We start from the raw sequence: 22,177 nt of genomic DNA, 5'->3' as shown, positions 1-22,177 counted from the left end.
TCCTCAGCTTCCTCTTCTATCAGAAGGGTGATTTCATACTGCGGTAAAACCAGAAAACTATTGTTCTGCTGCTCTTGCTCATTACCAGGGATCTCCAGGGTATTGCATTTGCCTTGGTATGTATATACGTCTGTATCAGAGAGGCCTCGCAGCTACTACAGGCTACAGTGGAATCGTAGGACTCGCTGTGTGCCGTCCGCTATTGCTGTTTTACTTATTGTGTACTTATTTTATCTTGCGATTGAGATTCCACCGTGCTTCACAGTGTAATTTTGATTACAATATATGTGTGTTTGTGAGATGACTGAATCGGTTGTTCTTACACGCAGAGTGTAAACAGCACTTCTTTTGTTATCATAAAAGTAGAGACAATATTATATTACCATTAAAGAATCTTAATTTTTTTCTGCAGTTTTCACTCGCTCAGCGGAAAATACGTACAAAAAATATTACAGACTTAAAAAGATTTACATCACTTAAAAAATATATACATACAGTATGATGGCAAGCCCACATTTGCAAGCCATTTGTCAGAGGACTAAGTGAGTAATGGAATAAACGAGAAATTATATCCATAAGAGCTTCCGAAATAAACGTAGCACTAAATGATTCAACGGCAGACAGTATGTAATGAACACTGAATTTGGTGGAAAATACTGCAAAAAAAAAAAGTCAGACAAATATTGAGTCTAGTGACCATATTGGGAAATGGCTGGGTATGGCCATGGACGTGCATGAAAAGCAGTCCCTGTGTGCTCACAGCCCGAGACCGGTGTGATGAATGTGCGATCGATAGGCGTGCACTGTGGGCAGAAATGTGCCTGCGTCTGAGCAATTCATTCCTTGTCCGTATTGGACACGGCCTGAGGCCTAGGGCAAGAGAGAGAGAGCATTTTATGGACATCTGTGGACTACCTATGACCAAAAAAGCAGGGAAGGAAATAATACAGGAAGAAATGGAAGCAAGACTATGGACTCGCAACACATTCTGATTTGGACCTGGTACACGTGGTGGATTGGAAGCCTAAAATATGCGACGTGACCTAGTTCGAGATAATCTTCCAGAAACTTCTTCCAGCGGTTTTCCAGTGGTGGAGCTCACTTCACGTCCTAAAGCGGGCTTCCGCTCGTTCCGTACTCATCGCAGCGGTACCCGGGGGGGGGGAGCGAATCGCTCGCCCCCGAAGCACCCCCGCTCCAGCTCGGGCGTAACGTGAGCGCGGCCGTGGGGACCTCCCTAAGCTCCAGTACCCTGGTCAATAATTCAGAAGGGGCCAGTCCACCTCTCATCCTCCGCACGCAGCGGGCCCCCACGGGCTACCAAGGCCGACACCAGCGTGCGCTCAGTCCGCACCGAGCTCATAGAATATTCCGCTCGGTGGAGACGAACGAACAAGGAACCCAATAATCTTACGCCTCGGAGATTAAAGGAGTGCACACGGCCTCTGAGGCTTCGATTCCTTCAAACCACAAAGGACCTTGTTCATAAAAAAATAAACACAAAAATAAAAATACTGTTTTCAAGCAAAGTCTTTTTTTTCTTACTTAATATTTCAAAAACGTTACAGAAATGGTCACGAGTCAAGTCATAGAAATGTAAAAGTGTCGCAAAACACCAGCCAAAAAATGTTGCTCATTAACGATAAAGAAAAACTGTGAAACAACAGTTTCTTTGAGTCACAGCCTTGGGTTCGCTCCTGAAACCAAACCCCTGGAAACACACACATTGTTTCCTTTAACCTCCCCGTAACCTACACTTCATCTGAAACAATATGTTAATCACATATTTAACTGAAGTCTCTGACCGAGCCCAAACCACTCTGTAATTCTTCGTCTTGATCAGTTGCAAAAATTTTTTTTAAAAAAGCACGTTGAGAGCGCCTTTTCTTTCCCTGACTGTGTTAAGGCGGTGCTAACACGGGATCCAGCTGTTTAAAAACCGCTCTCCATCGCTAATCCTTACATTCTCCCCGGAGAGGAAAATTCACTCCAGGAATACACAAAAACACATCGCTGTGAGTGCCTCAGCATTAGCGTTGTCTTTGATTAGGGATTATTTGAAGCAACAATGAGCAAATTGCTCCGTCGTTATCATTGATTTTGGCACACCAGGAGTCACACAGACATGAGTGGTGCTCAATCAAAGAGAGCCTGCGTTGAAATAATACAATACAAACATCTAATGTCTTAAGTGAGGTTCGGGAGCCTTTTTTCAAGTGTCTGTTTCAGTTCTGCCTTCATTTGATCATAATGATAATATATTATCTTCCTTGCTTAAACTACAGAGCATTTTACTGTACTTCATGCTGTGAAAATCAAAAAGCAAAGTGGTAGAAAAGACTGCTTCTATTATTGTTAACAAGTCCATTTCCAGACATTTAAATAGCATCGAGCGCATTTCCTGCTCAAAATAAATCCTGCTTTTTCATGTTACACCGTGTTTTTATTCGATCACTTTTTTTATTTTATAACCAAAATATTTATTTAATGTATCACAATCTGTGTAGCCTTCATCAGACCTGTCCCACTGCTGTGACATCCTGTGTCATTTTGAGAGAGCTCAGACAAGCAGGTGCCCTTCCCTGGGGAGCATGCTGCAAGCTACCACTTATTTTCGCTCCACGGTGCGCCACCAAAAATGCGCACAATTGCAAACAGGGTTAAACTGTTTGCAGAACAGAATACAGGCAGCTGTTTTATAACCCCAGTGAAATCTCGGGCACCAATCATCTCGGTGAGATCTCTGGGATACTTCTTCCTTCGCATTCATTTTATTGGAGGGGAAACTGCTCGGCTCCTCCTGTTTACATCGGCTGCTTTGGACTCGGCCAAGCCGGTCAGTCTTCTTAAGATGTCAAACAGCCGCATCAGTCACAGTGGTCTACTCAAGCCTGAGGGACCACGTCGCCAGAAATGGCTGGTTTCTGAACACTCAGTTATTAGTTTAGTGAATGAAATGTGAATGAGTAAATGTCAGAGATACATGAGGTACAAGCCTTCAAGTATAGCCTCTCTCTCTGTAAGGTCACACTGGCCAATCAATCAGTGGAAACAGTTGCAGCTTCTGGACAGCTCATTTGATACTATCATGCAAGTATATCGTATGCATCATGTATTTACTGAAATTTATAGTATGACCTACATTTGTGAAGATCATGCCTTTTCACTCTTGGTGGTCTCTCAGTCCCTGTCTACTTGGGGTCTCTTATTTTTTGGTCCCTTGGGGAAGCCTACCATTTGGGAAGTTCCACCTTTAATGGTCATATTTTCTGAGCGGATCCCAGACTTTCAAATGGTTTTTAGAAACCATTTTCAAATGGCTCCTTTAGAATACAGGGGTTTGAGGTTCTGCTGGGTGTTGAGCATTTTCTTCCCTCACGTTATTTCTCTTCAGTGTTTCCATTTGCTCCTCAGGTGGACATTTAAAGGTTCCCAAATCTTGTGATGACTTCTCTGGTGATATCTGGTGAGTTATTATATTTCCTCAAGTGCTTCTGCGCAAGATCTGACTGCCAACTGGCCCGCATGACCTTGATGTTCAATTTCTGACCACATTAACCTAGACAATGTTACGGTTCAGACCACTGATGTTTCTTGTTCTATGTCAATTTATTCCAATGGATTTTATACATCTGGCAAAAGCTGGTGTGGTATGTTTTCCATAGCCTCACTGGACATGTTCTCAAACAGCGAAAGCTCCTTCCTAAGAGCCTCCAGACCTGATGCAAACCAGTACAATCCTTATGGCCACGTATTATTTCTCCATTACCTAGTGTGCCTTCTGGGGAATTAAGCAGGCACTCTAGTGGATGATCTAGAATCATATAATGTCTTAAATGACACAACAATGTACCACCTCATTTGCACAAGCCAGTTCAATTTTTACTCAAAACTGTATTACATTTTTACCTGAGACGACCATGTGACACGTTACTTTCTTCCTGACAATATATTCTGCTGCAGTCCCCGCAATCATGTAATTATTTCCTCTGGACTGACCGCTCCCTGCATGCGCACACACACACACACACACACACACTCACACACGTAGTTTGCCACATCACAGCTGTGGAGGGAGGTCAGGGAGAGAGGCCCCTTCGGTAAGAGCAATTACAATTACAGAGCCAGAGCCAATCTGTGCGAGGAGAGGCTATTTCTGACAGCTATTGTTTTCAGAATTGTGAGGGAAACAGTTTGTTTTTCCACGGGATACAAAAAGTGGTGAGAAAGCAGGAAGATAAGAGGCACGGCCATCCAAAACAAAACTGCTGCATTCTGCAAGATTTTCCATTTCCTGTCACGATTCTCCTCCCTGGAACTGAACTCCCAACCCCGGATCCGAGCAGCGCGGACACAGAACGGTTAAAACCCCACCCTTTTTCTTATTATCCGTCTCTTTTCCTTCTTATTCTCACACTTTCAGTTTAACACCATGCCTTTTCCCCCCTATTCTCTCTCTCTCTCTCTCTCTCTCTCTCTCTCTCTCTCTCTCCCTCTGTCTCTCCCCCCCCCTTCTCTGCCCCCCCCCCCACTCTGCAGTGCAGTGGAGACGGTGCTCATCCCGTCTCTCCCCCCCTAGTCGGTGCTGTCAGACAGCCGTCAGTTAGCTCAGCGTCAGGCAGACCTATAGCTCTCCACCGGCTGGGGCCCGACGCTGTGCTGCGTCTACGCCTGCCTGTCAATCACCTCGCTCGCTCGCTCGCGCGCGCCTCTCCTCCTCCTCCTCCTCCTCCTCCTCCTCCTCCACGGCGGCTTCATTTCGCCGGAAATCGGGGAGCGGCGGAGAAACCCGGCCCCATCAAACACCTCGGCGACTCCGGCTCTCTCTCTCTGGCCGCCCCGATCTCGCCGCGCCTCGGCCGCATCATCGGCCGTCAGGAGGGGGACGGATCGCCTCAAAGATAACTGCCCGACCGCGGAACATCCGATTGCGCGATACGATTCACGAGAGGCGCACGTCGCGCACAACGGGACCGCTCGACGGATCGCCGCTTAATCTTCTGCTCCCCTAATTAATGGCGGCTTCGCACCCTTTTGACACCCTGCCAAAGAAGGTTTAGGGGCGTTCCTGAGGTAACACATCACGGGCTGTTACTAGCTCGTTACCACGGCCGCGATAATGTCTCCGCACTGACATAAAAGAAAGGCCTTAAATCAATTGTGCATTTCAGGCCAAAATCTACGGCTCGGTATAGATACGCATTTTTAAAAATGCCACAATGAGTCATAGTTTCGACAGCCGGTGCACTTAAAAATATTGCCGGTGGACATTTAACTATTCAAAATGTTAAAATATTAGTGCATGGCACTTTTAGCACCCCTTAACTACAACGGTGTTGATACTGGCTCTAGGAAAAATAATTGCAGTAAACATAAATATGACACACAACAGTGCACAACCTGATAATAACTGTCTTTTCTTTTTTTTTTCCATGGATCTGGTGCATTACATTCTCTGTCCTCTTAAATATATTGAAGCTCAACTGAAGTATTCTACTTAATATGGAACATGCCACACTGCTACAGTTAAAACCATAACACATGTTAATGTGGTCAACTCCTAATTTCAAATTTACCTTCGTAGCTTAGCTTCGTGACTATTATCTGGTTCACATTAATTGGAAAAAGGGAAGAAAATGCATTTCAATTAACTTTTCCAAACTACCCTTAACTGCAATGATTGCAGAAAGATTGCATCATGCTGAAAAAAACAACAACTGTTAAAACATCCTGGCTTAACACAGCTCCTTGTGCTAATGTTAGGAATTTGTGAACAGCCCCAAAACTGTGCGTTTATCTTCAGGGGAAGCGGAATCCTGAAAAATAAAGTCATTCTACAATGATGCAGATACAACACAACAACAAAAAACAGTCCTGGCAATAATGCCATTATTTTCTTTGGACTAACTGCTCCCTGCAGTCCTCACAAACACGCACACACACACACACACACACACACACACAGCTAGCACTTCTCATACCACAGAGAACTGGAGGAAATAAATATTCCACCACGAGAGAGAAAAAGAAAAAAGAAATAGCCAGAGAGAGAGAGAAAACGAGGGAAAGAGTAAGAGAGAGAGGCAGAGAGAGAGAGAGAGAAGCAGAGGGAGAGAGAGAGCAGATGAGGATAGAAACAGAAGGTGGGGGATGGGTGTACAGAGGAAGAAGAGACTACATTCCAGTTTAGAGCTGAAACTACTTCATGATGGTATACGTGCACACCCCATTAAACCTGCTCATTTTAGTGCCCATTGATTTCGAAGAATAATTTCAATGGCACCTTCACCGTTAGTTTAATCCTCTAAGTAAGGAGAGCTTAAGGTCAGTTAACGAGCTTTCCGATTTTTAATGCACACACTGAAAGAATTTATTTTTCATGTACTGTATCAGCATCAAAACACAAGCACAACCTGCTTTGCAAGAGATGGGTATTGAGATGTGTTTTTCTAAGGAAGGCGTGTCATTAAAATACACAGGAAACGTTTTTGCCACCCCCTCTGACTGCCGGTCAGCTGCGCATACAGAAGTGTTTCCAAGGGGACCGAGGGTCCGCGCTCGGTGTGAGCGCCTGACATCCGCGTCGTTCTGGGCTGCCCCGCCGGTGGGAGGGGAGACGGGAACGGCCGGCCAGAGACGGGAGTGGTTCGTCAATCCCCTCCGCCCGCTCGCTAGCCGACGGCTCGCGCCCAGGCAAATCCCCACTTGACTTAGTCAGCGGTCTTGTTACCATGGCGAGAGGCGCGTCGAGGAAGGAGCCCTACTGTACGTCGCCGATGCCTACCGCACCCGATAGCCAGGCGCTGTGCCACTTTGTTCGGTGTTTAGGCTGCGCCGTAGGAGCCTGTGTGACCCGCGGGTCTGTAGGTCCACGCTAAACATCGCGAAAACGGTGTTTTTTTTTTCTCTCCGTGTGTATATCATTTGTTATCCAATTACAGTTCAGCGCAATGAATGACTTTATTCCTTTTCTGAACGCGTACGGCGGCACCTGAATTGGGAGTAAATAAGATAATCCACTTAACGCGTATTCCCGACAAACAATAATAACAGGAGCACTGGAGGCAGAGTGGGGAGAAAATGAAACCCTTGACTAATCTCAGCGTGTTTCACAATTACGCGCGCAGCTGCGAAGCCACGTCGTCGCGGAAGAGCCGCGCCCGGCACCTGTTCCGGCAGCGCGCGGCGCACCGCGTTAATCAAGAGGGTTTCAGCCTTGTCTGAAAAGCAAATTAGCAAAGAGCGGCAGATTAACAGAGAGCAAGCGGGACAACCCGTTCTGCCCGCCTAATTTCATCTGCGGTTATGAGAACGCGAGAGATTAAATCCCCTTGTGTTGGGATTAGAGACATTTCACTGCCTGGCCACAGGTTCGAGCACTAAGGGACAACAGGTACTGCCGCCACTAAGTACCATCCCAGAGGACAAAATGGCAGGATAAAAAAAAAACAAACAAACATGCAGACTACTGAAGCTGTTTTTCTTTTTTTTTCTTTTTTGTGCAGGACAAGTACTCGGAAACACTAGTTTGCCATTGCCGGGCATGCCTGAATTCGCTGATAGGTCTGTATAAAAATATCCCCCCACTTTAAACTGTTCCTTTGCACTCTCTAATCCGGCAGTTGAGCAGTGCACTTACTGCACAAACGATGCAGATCACTCAGGAAGATCCTACACAGCTGACAGACAGGAGGAGATATTTATTTCCTCTATTACAAGGAACCCTTCGCTATGACATGAGCTTCCCCGAAACCAGGCTTTCACAGGCATGTAGATAATAAAAAAAAAGATCTACACAGCGTGAGGCTAACATGAGCCCTACGCAGAAATATCAAGACATCTGGACAAAAATCTTAAAATCAAAGCAGTTGTGTTATTGAAATTAAGTAATATGAGGTTGGAATGATCCCATTACTGAAATGCAGTGCTGGGGTTTGTCAAACTGAATGCTTGGCTCACTGATGCCTTGTACGCTGCACTTACAGTGAAAGCAGGCTGAAATTATCATTTTTACTTTTTTGCTTTTCTTGTACAGGCCTGTGAACATGTATACCATATCTGTTATGTAAATGAACAGGGAACACCATTGTTACCATGGCATTGGTCTTTAATCTTTGCTAATTATAAGTGTGTACAGAATAGCACTACCTAGCACAACTGAAAATGCAAGAAGTGATGTTTACTACTTATTCAACAAATCAAACATAGAAATGAACTTGGTCACCTTATATAGAAGTCAAACTAAATATTAATTAAATGACCTACGAATACTACCTCCTGGTAACAAAAGAAAATGAAACATACTTACATTTCATGAAAGGTAAAGAAACAGAATATGAAGCAAAATAAGTTACAGCCACATGCTTAGATCACAAATTCACAAAACATCAATGTGATCAAAGCATGCAGCCTCCATTCATTTGAGTTCAGCAAATTCCTGCAAAGGTTTCTACAAATCATTCTGGTTTGATAATCACATGAAATATATTTATGTAACATTCACATCAGCATTGGCTAAATACTAATGCACTCAGACCCTGAAAACACAAGATCATAAACAAGATGTATTATTATTATCAGCAAAACAAATGTAAGGTCCTATTAAGTTGTCTTAATATGACCAACAAACAGAATCAATGGGTTTTTAATCATAACCTATACTATTGCTTTACCTGCCACTCAATTCCAAGTGAGGGAGGCTAACCTGATGCATGTGAATTGCAATGCTGCTCCAACTCAAAGCGTAATTATAACCTCAGCTCATATTCAAACAGCGTGGATGTTAGAATGAAATATATAATGTTGAAATAAATAAAAAAAAACAGAATAAATACTCAAACCATACCTTCAGTTTAAACATATAATTGCATACAATAAACATATTGTATGCAATTAAAAGTTATTAACATTACTTGTATTACCTGTAGGATTTATTTTGTTTTGGTTCACTTGCTGATTACTGCTTTGCAATGATAACAGAAAAACATGAGTTTTAGCTTACATTGACATCAACACTTAGGATTAATGAGTGTACAGTACATATGCTGCCAACCATTAAATAAACATGAAAAATAACCATATGGTTCTGATTTCTGTTTCTAAATAGACAAAAATACTTACTAATGAAATGACTGTTTCTTGACATATTTCCACTGCTATTTGTAAGCTAATGTGCAGAGGCAATGAATATTCTTTACATTTTGAGCTAGCATGCTTAATCCTACCTGCTGATCTATATATAGCTTTACTTCCATATTGCAACCTTTATATAATATTATTCACATTATTTTCATAATGATAATGTCTTGGGTATGAAAGATTGTTTTAATAATAACAGAAAATTGAATCTCTAACTGAAAAGATTTGCTCTGAAATATTATGATATTAACCGCAATTAAAAACAAATAAATCTTTATCGTACTGATTCATTACACTTCACTTGTATTGATTGTTGTTTAACTTTTTGGAGTTTTACTATTCTTGTCACTTGTTTTCCATTTCAGGACATCATGAGAATTTATAAACAAACATAAAATCCCATGATGCAGATGCGAAAGATATGCATTGCATCATAGTGAAAATTTTAAAAAAGAGAGTACAAGACCAAAAGCACTGTGAAGACTGGTACAACGCAGGAAGAACACCTGTCGCCTGACGGACGGCCCCCAGTGACAGACAGCGCTCGCCAGCCAGGCTGATATCGGAGGACATTAATTTGCCCCGACTTCGTCCGCGCACGCCTTTCCGGAGCGATGACATAACCGCGGAATCCGAGATCCGACAAGCGGGCTGACCCTAATCACCACAGATCAGCAGATACCGCCGCCGCCGCCGTCGCCATCGCCGTCGTCGAGGGGAACCAGGCCTCCGGTCGTCGTTCGGAGACGGCGAATAACAAACGCTAATATTTCACGGGCCCCTTCACGGACCCCGGAACGAAAAAGGCTTGGGAAACAACGCGAGTTTAGCCTCCCATTAAACGCGTGACATCGCCCGCCCCCCCCCCCCCCCCCACGCCGTAACGGACGAGCCGCAGACGCCTGCCAGACCGTTCAGGTGTAACAAAGTACCGGGCCTTATCTAATGATGTAAACCGCTTTCGCTCCCGATTTCACCGCGAGCCTAACGCCGCCGTGGAAACCGTCCAAGATAATATGGCCCTAGACTGCTTGTAAAGCACACATAAATTAGATCGACGTTTTATTCCGAGTGGCTCAAGTGCTCTCAGTTTAAGTACAGTGTTAAAATACTACTCTTCTCGGTGAGAATCCACTGGAGTGCTGAACTCTGGGACATGGTCAGTGAGGACTAGTGTACATCGAGCCTTTCTCCAGCAAGGAACCATTTTCCACTCACAAATTATGTGCAGTTACTATTAATATTTAACATACAAAGTCTAGAAGGACTGGGTAACTCGGACAACGGCTTTAATTTCTAGCTGCTTGAGCGCTTACAGCTAAACGCCCACTCAAATCATCACTGCTGAGCTGGATTCAGGATGATCACTCTGAGGAATTTCAAACAGGGGTTGCTGGGAAGTGGAGTCCATGTTTTCCAGTTGTGAAATATGTTCAAGAAAGACACAAGCCTCTTCAAACGACTGAAGTGAATGAACTAAATATGCAAATGCAAGTCTTCATTTCGATTAAGTGTTGAGATTTAAACTGTGCAGAGAAAACAGGCTGTTTTATGGAGCCTTTTCTGTTGTGGGCCTTGCAAGCTCATGATTTAAGTCTGACTCACTGCTTTGCAGAATGTTTTTTCCCAGAGGAATGGGTATTTTGGAAAAATCTGGCACATCTGACATCTCTGCATCTTCCCATGGTTCAAACTATGAGTCACGACTCCTCTCCGGTAGATCTCAGTCTTTTTACCTTTCCACCACACTTTCCAATACCACTCAGAGAAAAAAATCCACATTTCGAGAGCCCACCTATCTGTATGTGCACCAAGAGATGATAAAACTTCCCTCGGCAACACACGTTCACTCCACTGATGCACCACTTCAGGGAAGGCAGACATTTACAACGCGGCAAATTGAAATATATTAGCGGTACAACCGAGGTGGCGGAGGGATGTAAATAGCTCATTCTGTATTCAGTGTCAAACGGTTTCACGCTTCAACCACAGTTTGTATCAAGATGATGGAGGCGATTTGAATATCAAGGCCGCTCCCCTGCCTTTAGCCAACGGGATTTATGTTCCGCATGACTTGAGAAGGGCAGAGGGGGCCTCGCTGAGTTCAGCTGGCGATGTTTCAATCACAAGACAAAGGTGCGCCGGGGTAAAAAAAAAAACCGATAGATGATATACAGCACATGACCTGAGCGCCAATTAGAGATGAAGGTTTGGTCATATCAGGACTTTTAAATTCATATCCTAACCTACTTATATAACCTGTATTTTCTCTGCACTTTATGACAAGGCACCGGTTAAGTATGTGGCCAGACAGACAGAATGACTGAATGGCAGATGTTATCGACCCAGTCCAACACAATACCGATGCTGTAAAATATCCGTCGACTATGTTTGCCTGCTGCTTCGATTTTGACTGTCATCCATAGGAAAATGTCTCTGCTAAGGTTTGTCATTCACGCCTATGCAACTGCCTCTGCAAATCTGGCTCCAGCAGCGAAGAAATAAACAATTTGATGACACATGTCCTACAAAAAAAAACATTCCAGAGGCACCTCCTTGAAATGAGTCAGCCTAAAAGCGTTCTGTGCACAGTCTGGTGCTTTCATTCTGGTGACCTTTGGATTTCAGTAAAAGGGTCTACGGTTCCTTGGTTGAATAAAAGGCAAGACTCCATTCATTGAGGCTTAAACTTCAGAATCCCATGCAATACTTCTCGCAGGAACCGTCTCACAAAAAAAATGATGAAAGTGGAGGAAAATAGAGCCAAAATTCTGAGGGAGTATATTTTGAAAACAGATTTTTTTCCACCCTCTGACAGTTGCTTGACTATGATGAATTCAGCCTTGTTCTGCTCGCCTCATCCAGGAACTTTGCCGAGGCTACAGTGAAAGGCTTTTTTTTTTTTTGTCAAACTACACAAAAAAGTTTCGAAACAACCCCAGCGCAGCCCCGATCTGCGCATGAGGCCTTGCGTATGCTCTGTGAAAGCCTTATTCCTTTAGCCCTCTCCATTCTGAGACAGAATCACCCAGGCAAAATCTACAGCGTGCAAAAAAACTAAACAAAACACAGGCCGATACAGTATCATGGCTTATTGGTAGTGCTGCTCTCTCGTTAAGAGATGCGCAGCCAAATGGCTGCCTCTGTGGTAGTTCAGGAAATCAACAAGACAAACAAGACAAACAAGAACTACAAAAAAAAGGCAAAAAGACAAGCACAGACAAAAGCAACCGCTCCTTCTGGCCATTTAACTGAAGTCGAGTGCCATTTTACTCCCTCTTTCCACTACCGCCTGTACATGTATGTAGGTTAAATCTGCACATATATTTAAATACCTAATTACTGCTTGCTTATGCAGTTAATATTTCTCGCATGGGAACACAAGAAATTAAAATAGTTGAGATTCAAACTAGTGTTTTAATACTGAATCCAAAAGGTAGATCTCAATGAATGTAAATCTCTCTCCAAAAATAAAACTATAGTGCGTTTGATTCTTTTTTTTAAGGAAGATGCTGGGGAAAAGATAATCAAAGACAATCATACATTATTGCTTTCCACTGAGATGTGCGTCATACTAGATATTAGATTGGGAAGCAGCACAAATTATTTTTGACTACACTAATGAACACACTGAAAGAATAAGTGAGCTGCATTGTTTGAGTCACCAAATAAAAATCTTTGTTCTTGCTCATTTTAGCTGAATTTTGAAAACAAGACATCATTAATTCCTAAAAAAAACACTGTACACTGATAGACAGGCACATACCCATGAAACGTAACTACACAAATCTAGACAGAAGTGGCAATTTTAGTTGTTTACATGTAGAGGCCAAATCAGGTAGATATACATAGACTCTTACTGTATCTCTTTGGTCCATCTTCCAAGCAAAATGAAAGAGTTAGTGTGGCATCATCTTCGAAAAATTCAGTAGAAAAGGCATCCCACCAAAGGTTGTCACTCTCCTGAAACAAGAACCAACAATTAGGATAGGCTGAGTATTTCTAGAAGGACAGTACCAAAATAAAATTCCAATAACTTCAGGCCACATTCAATCTCGCAACAGGACTGTTCTTCTATTTCAATAATAAGTTTGAGAATGAGCATTTTTCTTAGTTTTGTAAACAACTCATTAATTTCAGAACACAATAAATGTTCAGACCGAATTCAAATCAAACAAAATGTACATTACTTCGATAGAAATAAAAAGTATGGCCTTTTCAGGTAAAAACTGTTGGGAAATCACAGAGACACAACTTGCTGCAAACTGCTATTTTCAGAGGCCCTGTAATGTTGAAATGTTGTCCTGTACCATCTATTCTAAAAAGTAGTGAGGGAAATGTTTAGACATTGCACTGCGTCAGAAAGATACGTAGAGTAGTAGCACAAACGCTTGCCACGATTGTTGAATAAAGTTCCCTGCTGAGAAACGTATGGTACCATGTGAGACAGACTGGCACATCCTGGTATTCAACTCACAGCCTCCCACAAGACGCTTCCTTAATATTACACACTCGTCCATTGCCTGAGAGGGAACATTCAAGACGTATCTAATTAACTCTTTCCAGTGACTTAGACAAATATAAGACAATAAATCAAGAATTTCCTTTCAGACAGCATCTGACACCACTTACTACACTTTGACATTTGAGTGAGATTCAATATCAGGTTTTTCAATAAAGAGTAGGCTTTGTGACAGCTTTTGCAGAAATGGGAAATGCAAGATTGTTATGCCAACGTTAAAAACTTCTAACATTTAGAACCACGTTAAGAAGCAGTGGTTAGGATGTATGTGTCAAAACATATGCGCTCAGTTCAGCATCAGTTCTACTCCCTTAAGGCTTATCTAGTTTACTTTACAACTGCTACAGGAATATAGAAATATCTGGAACATCTGCTCTGAGCACTACAGTACTCTGCCCTTAAATGTTAGCATCTGTTTTTTTTACACAATATTTTCATTTTTGTGAACTGCACAGGATTATGGAGTTTGAGATAACATGCAAGAACTGAAGATCAGGTAACGCTTGTATACATTCATTACTTAGATCAGGACAAAACACCACTCCAGTTCCCAACTGTCAGACCAAAAGGGAATTTATTCTGAATGACAAAAAGTGTCTGACCCCCTTTTCAAACATTTATTCACGACAGAGATTAATTTTTATTTTAGTTTGCATAAGCGCAGCAAGTCCCCCCACACTTCCAAAAAATGAAACGTTGTACATTTAAAGAGAAGAGTGAAGATCTCGGGGCATTGAGGGGGGGGGGGCATTTTGTGCGCCCCCCCTCCCCCCTTATACACACCCAGGTGACAGCGACTGCTCTGGCGCTACGCAGCACCAGCGTTGTGAAGAACAGCCTCATCGTGTGCGGTCCTTGTAAGCGAATGTTTCACAGCGGGGAAGAACACCGCCCGCCCTGTAACGTTCTCATTCTGGCCGTCGAGCAGCGGTCCTCCCGACCGTGCGCCACACACCGCCGCGTGTTACCACGGAGACGCGACACGCCCGCGCTCCAGCCCGGCTCTGACACGTCACGTCACGTCACGTCACGTCGCGCTCTCGGGGGGCCGAAGCCGACGTCCTGACAAACGACGCCAATGTCGCGGGGCGTCTTGTGACAGGCTGTGAGTTTGTCCGTATTGTTTGCTGTGTGTTGCGCAGGGAGGGGGGGGGGGGTAGGGGGGAGCAGTTAGCGGAGCCAGAGACGCGCGCTGTCGTGTGTAATGAAGACGGGCCCGGCGGAGACCCCCGCGTCTCGCCTGGTATCTGCGCGCGACACACACGGGCCAAGGAGTCACGTTCAGCGGGACGGCAGCGCCAACAATGGAAACTCCGCCACAACAAGCTATCTAATGGAGGCGCTTCAGACGGCCGCCTATTAGCATGAGCGCCTCAAGAAATGACATTGTGGAGTCAATCAGCATTTGTCTTTACATATGATATACACATAAATGTACCACTAACACCTTTTTCAGGGCAAAAAACTGCTTTTGATTCATTTTGGTGAGCACTCTTCCAGAACTGTGTTTCTGCTGAAAAGCTATTCTGGACTACAATTACTAGATACAAAGTTATTGACAGATATTGATTGAATTCAGGCCACATTGTCCTCATGTTCAGTATGTTTGAGCTGTTAATCTACGTCTGCAACACCGCTATACCTATTTCAACACACTCAGTGAAATGTACTGTTCACAAGTTCTGCAGTAGCCACACATAATACGATTGCCTCAGTTTTATCATAAGGGTTTGCCAGGTAAGATCTTCTGCTTTCTTGAATGCAAATTTTGTTTCATAGAAAGTAAATCAATCTGACAGGCAGTTGATCAATTCTTAGATGGAGCAAATGCACCAAACACTGCTGAAACTACAAATGGCACCGAAGAATCAGGTTCAATGACAATTCTGAGTGGGTCATCAAATATGGCTCACGTGTGATTAAAAAAAGAGCAACGACCAATGGAAAAAAGGCAACATGCACGTAGGGACGAGACGTCGACGGAAAATGCTAGAAATGCAGCACAGCCGACGCCGAAGAATGGAAGCCAGGAATGTGGCGCCATTTCTGAAGCATTAACTGTCCAGCGCAGCAGGACACCAGCGCTGGATAACTGACCGCAACAGCCACGCACGGTCTGAGTGTGACCCGACTGGATAAGTCTGTGCTTGAGGGCCACAGTTAAGCACTGCGTAGGGACTCTTCAGCCTACGCGACCTCTCCGGATAATCCGACGCTTCCACGGCACTCGGGGGGGGGGGGGGTGTGGGGTGAAATCAGCCGCGTGCGGGGGTCAATCGGCATCTTAAACCCCCCCGCCCCCACCCCCGCCACCGCGCGCCACGCTCTTAACGACGCTCCTCCGATAATAATTTATGATCGTTTCTCGGTCGCAGTTTTGCTAACGAAACGAGAAACATTTTATGAAAATTGCGCCCGGAATTTATTATAATTTCAATCTATTAGATGCGTACATTCATCACGTTCGGACGGGATTAGGAGGTTTTGGCGGTTTGGCGGAAAGGCTGGCTCTTGAATTTGTGTCATAATGGGTGAATTCACAGATGTTAGTGGGGCACGGGGACATGTTTTTATCTGCGGAATAAAGCAGTCAACAGCAGTGACCTAGAAGCAGCATTTTTTTCTCCAATTACATTATTGCCCAGCTCATGCAGAAAAACTAGTTCACAGAAAGTAAACTACGGTGCAAAGATGTAAAAAACATGTCTTTGCACAGATGTAATTATTTCACAGGATTATAATGCCTGTCACTTTTTAAAATAGTGCACACTGAGTGTCACTGAAGAATGCTGTTTCTTAAATGTTTGGTCAATTCACTATGTCGTAAAAAAAAATCACTTGATTGACCTTTGTTCTATTACACACCTGAAAATCCAAAGGCTTTGTTTTATCAGGTGTTAAGTCTACACTGCAGCATGGCTGCACGCTTGGATTTCATCAGAGAGGAACATTTCTGATGCTGGGGTCAGCCCGTTTACACTGCTGGCTCAGATCAGCTTGTTTCAGTAGCTGACCTGTGTTCCCGAATGTCAGCGTTCAGCTCTCTCTGCACTCCCTCGTGCGTACACACACACACACACACACACACACACACACACGCACACTCACATGCACACACACACACACACACGCACACAAACGTAGGCATGCACAAACACACCTCTCTGCAGCTACTCTTAGACAGAAAATCACACACATTCTCTTAAAGTTGTGAAATTAAGGTCATAGACTAAGGCAAGGGGTCAAACATGATCATAGGGTTTTTTTTTTTTGGAGACCAATTCCCCCAAAACCTGAGAGTAAAGAAATTGTAAAGGTGGCAAGTTCTACAGTCAAACCTTTAGGGACCCTTCACTAAATTTGCCTACTTCATTTGGCATATATATGAACTAACAATGCATTGAAAACAAAAGCTCTGAAAACAATCCAACTTCCAGGAAGAGGATGCCTGCACTTTGTGACATACAGCAGCGTCCCTTCCGTCCGGCTTTAGGGAAATCCCTCAGGCAGAAAATAACTCACTTCCAGTATAATCTTTGTTTACCATAAGAGCTTCAGTAACTCTACTCACTAGTCCAATCCTGGCCAGTGTTTACCATAAGAGCTTCAGTAACTCTGAGCACCAGCCCAAACCTGGCCTGTGTTTACCATAAGAGCTTCAGTAACTCTACTCACCAGTCCAATCCTGGCCTGCGTTTCCCATAAGAGCTTCAGTAACTCTGCACCAGTCCAATCCTGGCCTGCGTTTCCCATAAGAGCTTCAGTAACTCTGAGCACCAGACCAGTCCTGGCCTGCACTTCCCATAAGAGCTTCAGTAACTTTTAGCACCAGTCCAATCCTGGCCTGTGTTTACCATAAGAGCTTCAGTAACTTTCAGCACCAGTCCAATCCTGGCCTGCGTTTCCCATAAGAGCTTCAGTAACTCTCAGTGCCAATCCAGTCCTGGCCAGGCCAGGTTCTCTCAGGGATTCAATCATACAGTTTTGCATAGAAGTAAAATCTGACGTTGATACTTTAAATCAAGTGACATCCACGTATATATTTGCTCCCCATATAGGCCTTTCAGATTGAAAAAAGGTCACGAGGCAGTTAAATTTGTTGCCGTTCCGTTATTGGCATGACAGCTTACCCTGATTTTCTAATCATTACCTTCCAGACAAGACCCATGGCACAGAGAACAACTCGTATACCGTATCCTGACAGGGGCGATTACCGTCGGCAGTAGCTCTGCCAATGCCTATCTATAGCCGCGCAGAAACATATTTTCCAAGGCCCAGTTCTGTCGTGCGAGCATTAAGACAGACGACGAAGAGGACGGAGGCTCCGTAAGATGTACACCCTCATTTTTATTCGGCTAAACAAACAATTCATTCTCAGCCCGGGGGGAGAATTAGTCTGTAATTTAGTCTCGGAGTATTATTGGGGTATTTACCTTTCAAGGTGACTAGATGCTTTGGACAAACATCAAATAACACAGGTATAACCTCCCAGAGAACAGAGAGCTTACTAAGGGCAAATAATTTTTACCTATTTTCAATAAAGCAGAAAAAGGCTAATGTATGTATGTTTAAAGAGAACCAAACAAAATGATGTGAGGAAGATATTCAGGCCTATTTCCTACTGCGTAAGACGGTTAGTGGGTGCTCTTCAGTTATCTGCAAGACAGCAAACTCATTTTGCCTAATCACTTGCTAATTGTTTTTATCTCAATCAAAATGCTAAAGACGCAAGAACAATTTTCAGATTAATTCCAAAGAATAAACAGACAGAAGTATTAAAAAAGTATGAATAGTTTGTGTTCAATACTCCTTTACAGGGTTGATTCCTTTAAAACCCATTATCCTCTTATACAGCAGGCAAAGCATGTCAAATCCTGCGCGTTTTCCTTAATTGATTCCGCACTTCCTTCAGAAAAATGCTATCTAATGTGGTCAATATGTAACAGGCACGGTCGAAACGGTCTGTGAACCAAACCACGGCAAATTGCCGCAATCTGGGACCTCAGGTAAACTAGAACGCCTCGTCCGTGGTGCCGGGCTGATAAAGTGATATTGATTTTTACATATCGCCCTTGTCAAAGGGATTTATAAATGTGTCAATGCCTGTTCTCATAAGGATCACAGCGAGACAGCTGAAAGGATTTATGTTGAATCCACGGGATTTGAGGGACTCCGGGCTGTAGCTTCGGAGTAAATAACTGCGGCTCCTTCCAGACGACAGCGCGCTCGCTGAGGACTAAATTAGCTACTGTGCTCAGTGTCAATAAGTCCAGACTGACAGGTCCCAAGCGCCCCGTCCGGGGAGTTTTCTTTCGCCCCGTCGCGCGCGAGGGGGCGTATCTGTCGGGTTCTGTGTGCGCGTACGCGTGTGTGCGCGCAGGTGCGTGCGTGTGCGCGCACGCGTGAGTGGGCGTGCGTGTTTTTGTTGGGGGAGGGGTTGTTCTTTGCCCCTCAATCGATAGGATGCTAAAAAAGATTTTTTTAAATGTTAGGTTGTGTACAGACAGACGCCAACGTACCTCAGAGTCATTACACAGCAGCTGGCATGCACCATTGTGCGGGTAATTATCTCAATAAGATGCTTTGACACAGCTGTACTTCTGCAAGTGACACTGTATGCACTATATTGGTCAAAATACGCATATGCTCGGGGCTTGTTGTAATGAAAAAACACCTATGTTTGCCTAGTTAATTCTCCAAAAAAAGCACTTATTCCACACTAAAATATTGACATTGATGACAAATATTTTTTGTGAAAAATCATACATACAGTAATTCTCACAAAATTATTAAAAAAGAAAAACCAATTCATCGTGGGGGAAGCTGGAGCTGGTGCTAAGCCCTGCTTGGCTTTCCCTCAAGGTTACAGAAAACATCAAAATTAAAAACATTAAAAACTGCTCACATTCTGCTTCTGGTGACGTGCCCCCATTCGACAAAGCCAACACTTCAAAAGGCAACAGCATTTTCATGTACGGTGCATTACCTGACATTAAGGCTCGGCAATTAAGCTCTTAGTCAAAAGGAACATTTTCCCGACTTTCATCTTGTTTGCGCCACTTTCAGACGGAGGCAAAGGGCACTCGATATCCCACACGCTTCAGCCTCCCCGTTCATAGCGTCTGCAGTGGCTCCGTTCGAATTTTCCTGTTCAGAGAGTTCTGCCTGTTCAAAATGTTTGCCTTCTCTCCTCTTTATTACACCTCTGCCTTTCTTTCTTTCTTTCCTCTGGAGACCTCCAAACATAATACGTATTTGTACATGTTAGATTCAAGCATCCAAGCACCGCAATGGTGACTCTGCAACCCTGGCAGTAAATGATATGTCATCGGGTCTAACTGCCATTTTCAAAAGCATTATGTGCAAGGGAAATGACATCACATCACCTCTATGGTCCAGTGTTTTGTTTTGTGGGCCTTGTGATTGGCCAGAAGTAGCAGCAGGTAGGAATAATGGCCTACCTGAAACTTATTTTTGTCCCTGTCATAGAGTTTAACCCTACTTTCGGGGTTGAGGTGAGGTGCTGTTGGGGGGGGGGGGGGGTGGTTTAGGGGGGCTGGTGCACAAATAATTAAATTTGCTTTGCCGGTGTACATAACTTTAGTCATTTGAGAACTGTAGATCTGTTCCTGTGTTTTCCTTGTGCATTGAGTAGGCCATTGGAGCAGCTAATAAATGGCACCACATTACAGGCTGAAACTACATAAGAAACAAGACAGCAGTGTAAGCCTGCTATAATTTGAACTTCAAAGGGAACTATTTTCATTACCTTTCACTACCTTAATAGGATTTATTGTGTTTACTATCGTCTTATTGTCTTTACTTTAATCTACTTAACAACAAACTGCCCTCTAACTTACTTCTAACTCCACTCTACTCAGTCAACCCTACCCAATGCACCCACCATCAAATAAATAACTAAATAAATAAATAAAAACAATACATTGACGAATGTAAATAAGCTAAATAAATGTAAAGTAAAGAATACATAAAATGATAATTAACAATAATTACAACTCATTTCAGAATGACAGTTGTGCACTCTATGAAAGCTTGTGTTTGTGACTGACCTGTGGGGCCAGGATTGATTAACCTTCTCCGAAACAGTACTGTCACCCACAACACAAAAAGTGACTGCACACATCTGCATTGCAGCAGATGATATTTCAGTGCAACAAATATACAAAATATTAAAGTTATTAAAACAAGAAAAATGATAATAAATCCTTTAGCGTGAGCTCTGTAATCAGATACTGGATAATGCAAGCCGAGGTGAACTCATTTTTCTCCTTGTTATTGTTTTTCCGTTTTAATTACCTTCCTTATCATCTTAGCTCGGAATTAATTAGACAAAGTGACAATAAAAGCTTTTTTTAACTTGACTTCTACAAAAATACTAATGCTTGCTTACGATGAAATAATTTTTTTTACACATCTATCCAGATTAATTCAAATCTCAAAGTCTATTTAGGGCACAATCCCCCAAATAATACAGCGAAAATTGTAATAAATGATAAATGCTCATTATTGTGTACTTTTCGAAAGAATCAACGAGGATTAAACTATACAAATCATACCATTTTAGTTTCTTAGTCTAGTAGCTTACCATTTTGAATGCCAAAATTCCATGTTACTAGAATTACAGAGCTACTTACGTCAGGTAAGAGTGTTCTTATGTTGCTTATTTTAGGAGCAATTCAATCAAGAAACAAAATTGGCTACTTAATACCATTTTAAATTTAAGTATGTCATCACTTAAACAATACAGAATAAACAAACAAAAATATAAATGAAACAGTCTTAATCCATTCTCAAGGTACTGAGGCACACTTACAGTATGTACACTGTGCTCTGCATGAACTGTACCTTTAATTTCCTAGATTGGATCAACTTTGACAAACCCATGTTGGTGTGTTCAGCACTAAGCAATCTGAACCAAATAAATAAGCTTCTGAGGAGAACAAATGAACACCTGTACATATTTTAAGTCAAAGTTAAGGACAAACATTTATTTAATTCAGGCAGAATATGGTTTATTTTGAAGGTAAAATTAAGATCTTCTTTTAAATGTCAAGACATTTATGGGCACCATTTGCCATTATAGATCACCCATTTCACTTATCAGCTGTACAGTCCCTTATAAAATAAAAACAAAATAAAAATCACCCCAAAGGCTAGCGAACAACACATTCAACGCATCTCTTAATCTAGCTCAAAAGGTGGCGTTTGAGTGAGTGGTCAGTGGTTTGTTGATCGGCCACAATGACAACTCCCGAAGACCACCCTCGCACGGAGAGGCTTTACGGTCCGGACGTCTGACGCGAAAACAGATTAGCGGAGCGCGGCGCGGGCTGACGCCCCTGTCATCCGATACCGATTAACAGGAGGATCAGTCCGTCAGGCGCTCCCCGCGAACGATTCGCTCGCTCCCGCGCTCCCTCATTTAAAAAGCACGAAAGGAACTGTCAAGGTGAGACTTTGATGCCGATAAACGAACCGCGGAGAGTATTTAAACGC

The 22,177-nt window shown here is 43.2% G+C and overlaps 1 protein-coding gene across 3 annotated transcripts in view; it reads right to left on the bottom strand.

Moving 5' to 3' along the window:
- ldb2a (LIM domain binding 2a) overlaps positions 1–22,177 on the bottom strand; it is a 77,218-nt gene that overhangs the window by 43,891 nt on the left and 11,150 nt on the right. For all 3 annotated transcript variants that reach the window (XM_035426851.1, XM_035426853.1, XM_035426854.1), the window contains exon 2: positions 12,999–13,101. In XM_035426851.1, coding sequence (XP_035282742.1) covers positions 12,999–13,101 — 103 coding nt within the window. The remainder of the gene's footprint in view (positions 1–12,998; positions 13,102–22,177) is intronic.

The sequence above is a fragment of the Anguilla anguilla genome, chromosome 7 (assembly GCF_013347855.1).
Source record: "Anguilla anguilla isolate fAngAng1 chromosome 7, fAngAng1.pri, whole genome shotgun sequence".
Classification (NCBI taxonomy): domain Eukaryota; kingdom Metazoa; phylum Chordata; class Actinopteri; order Anguilliformes; family Anguillidae; genus Anguilla; species Anguilla anguilla.
This window is presented reverse-complemented; position numbering and strand designations above follow the sequence as displayed.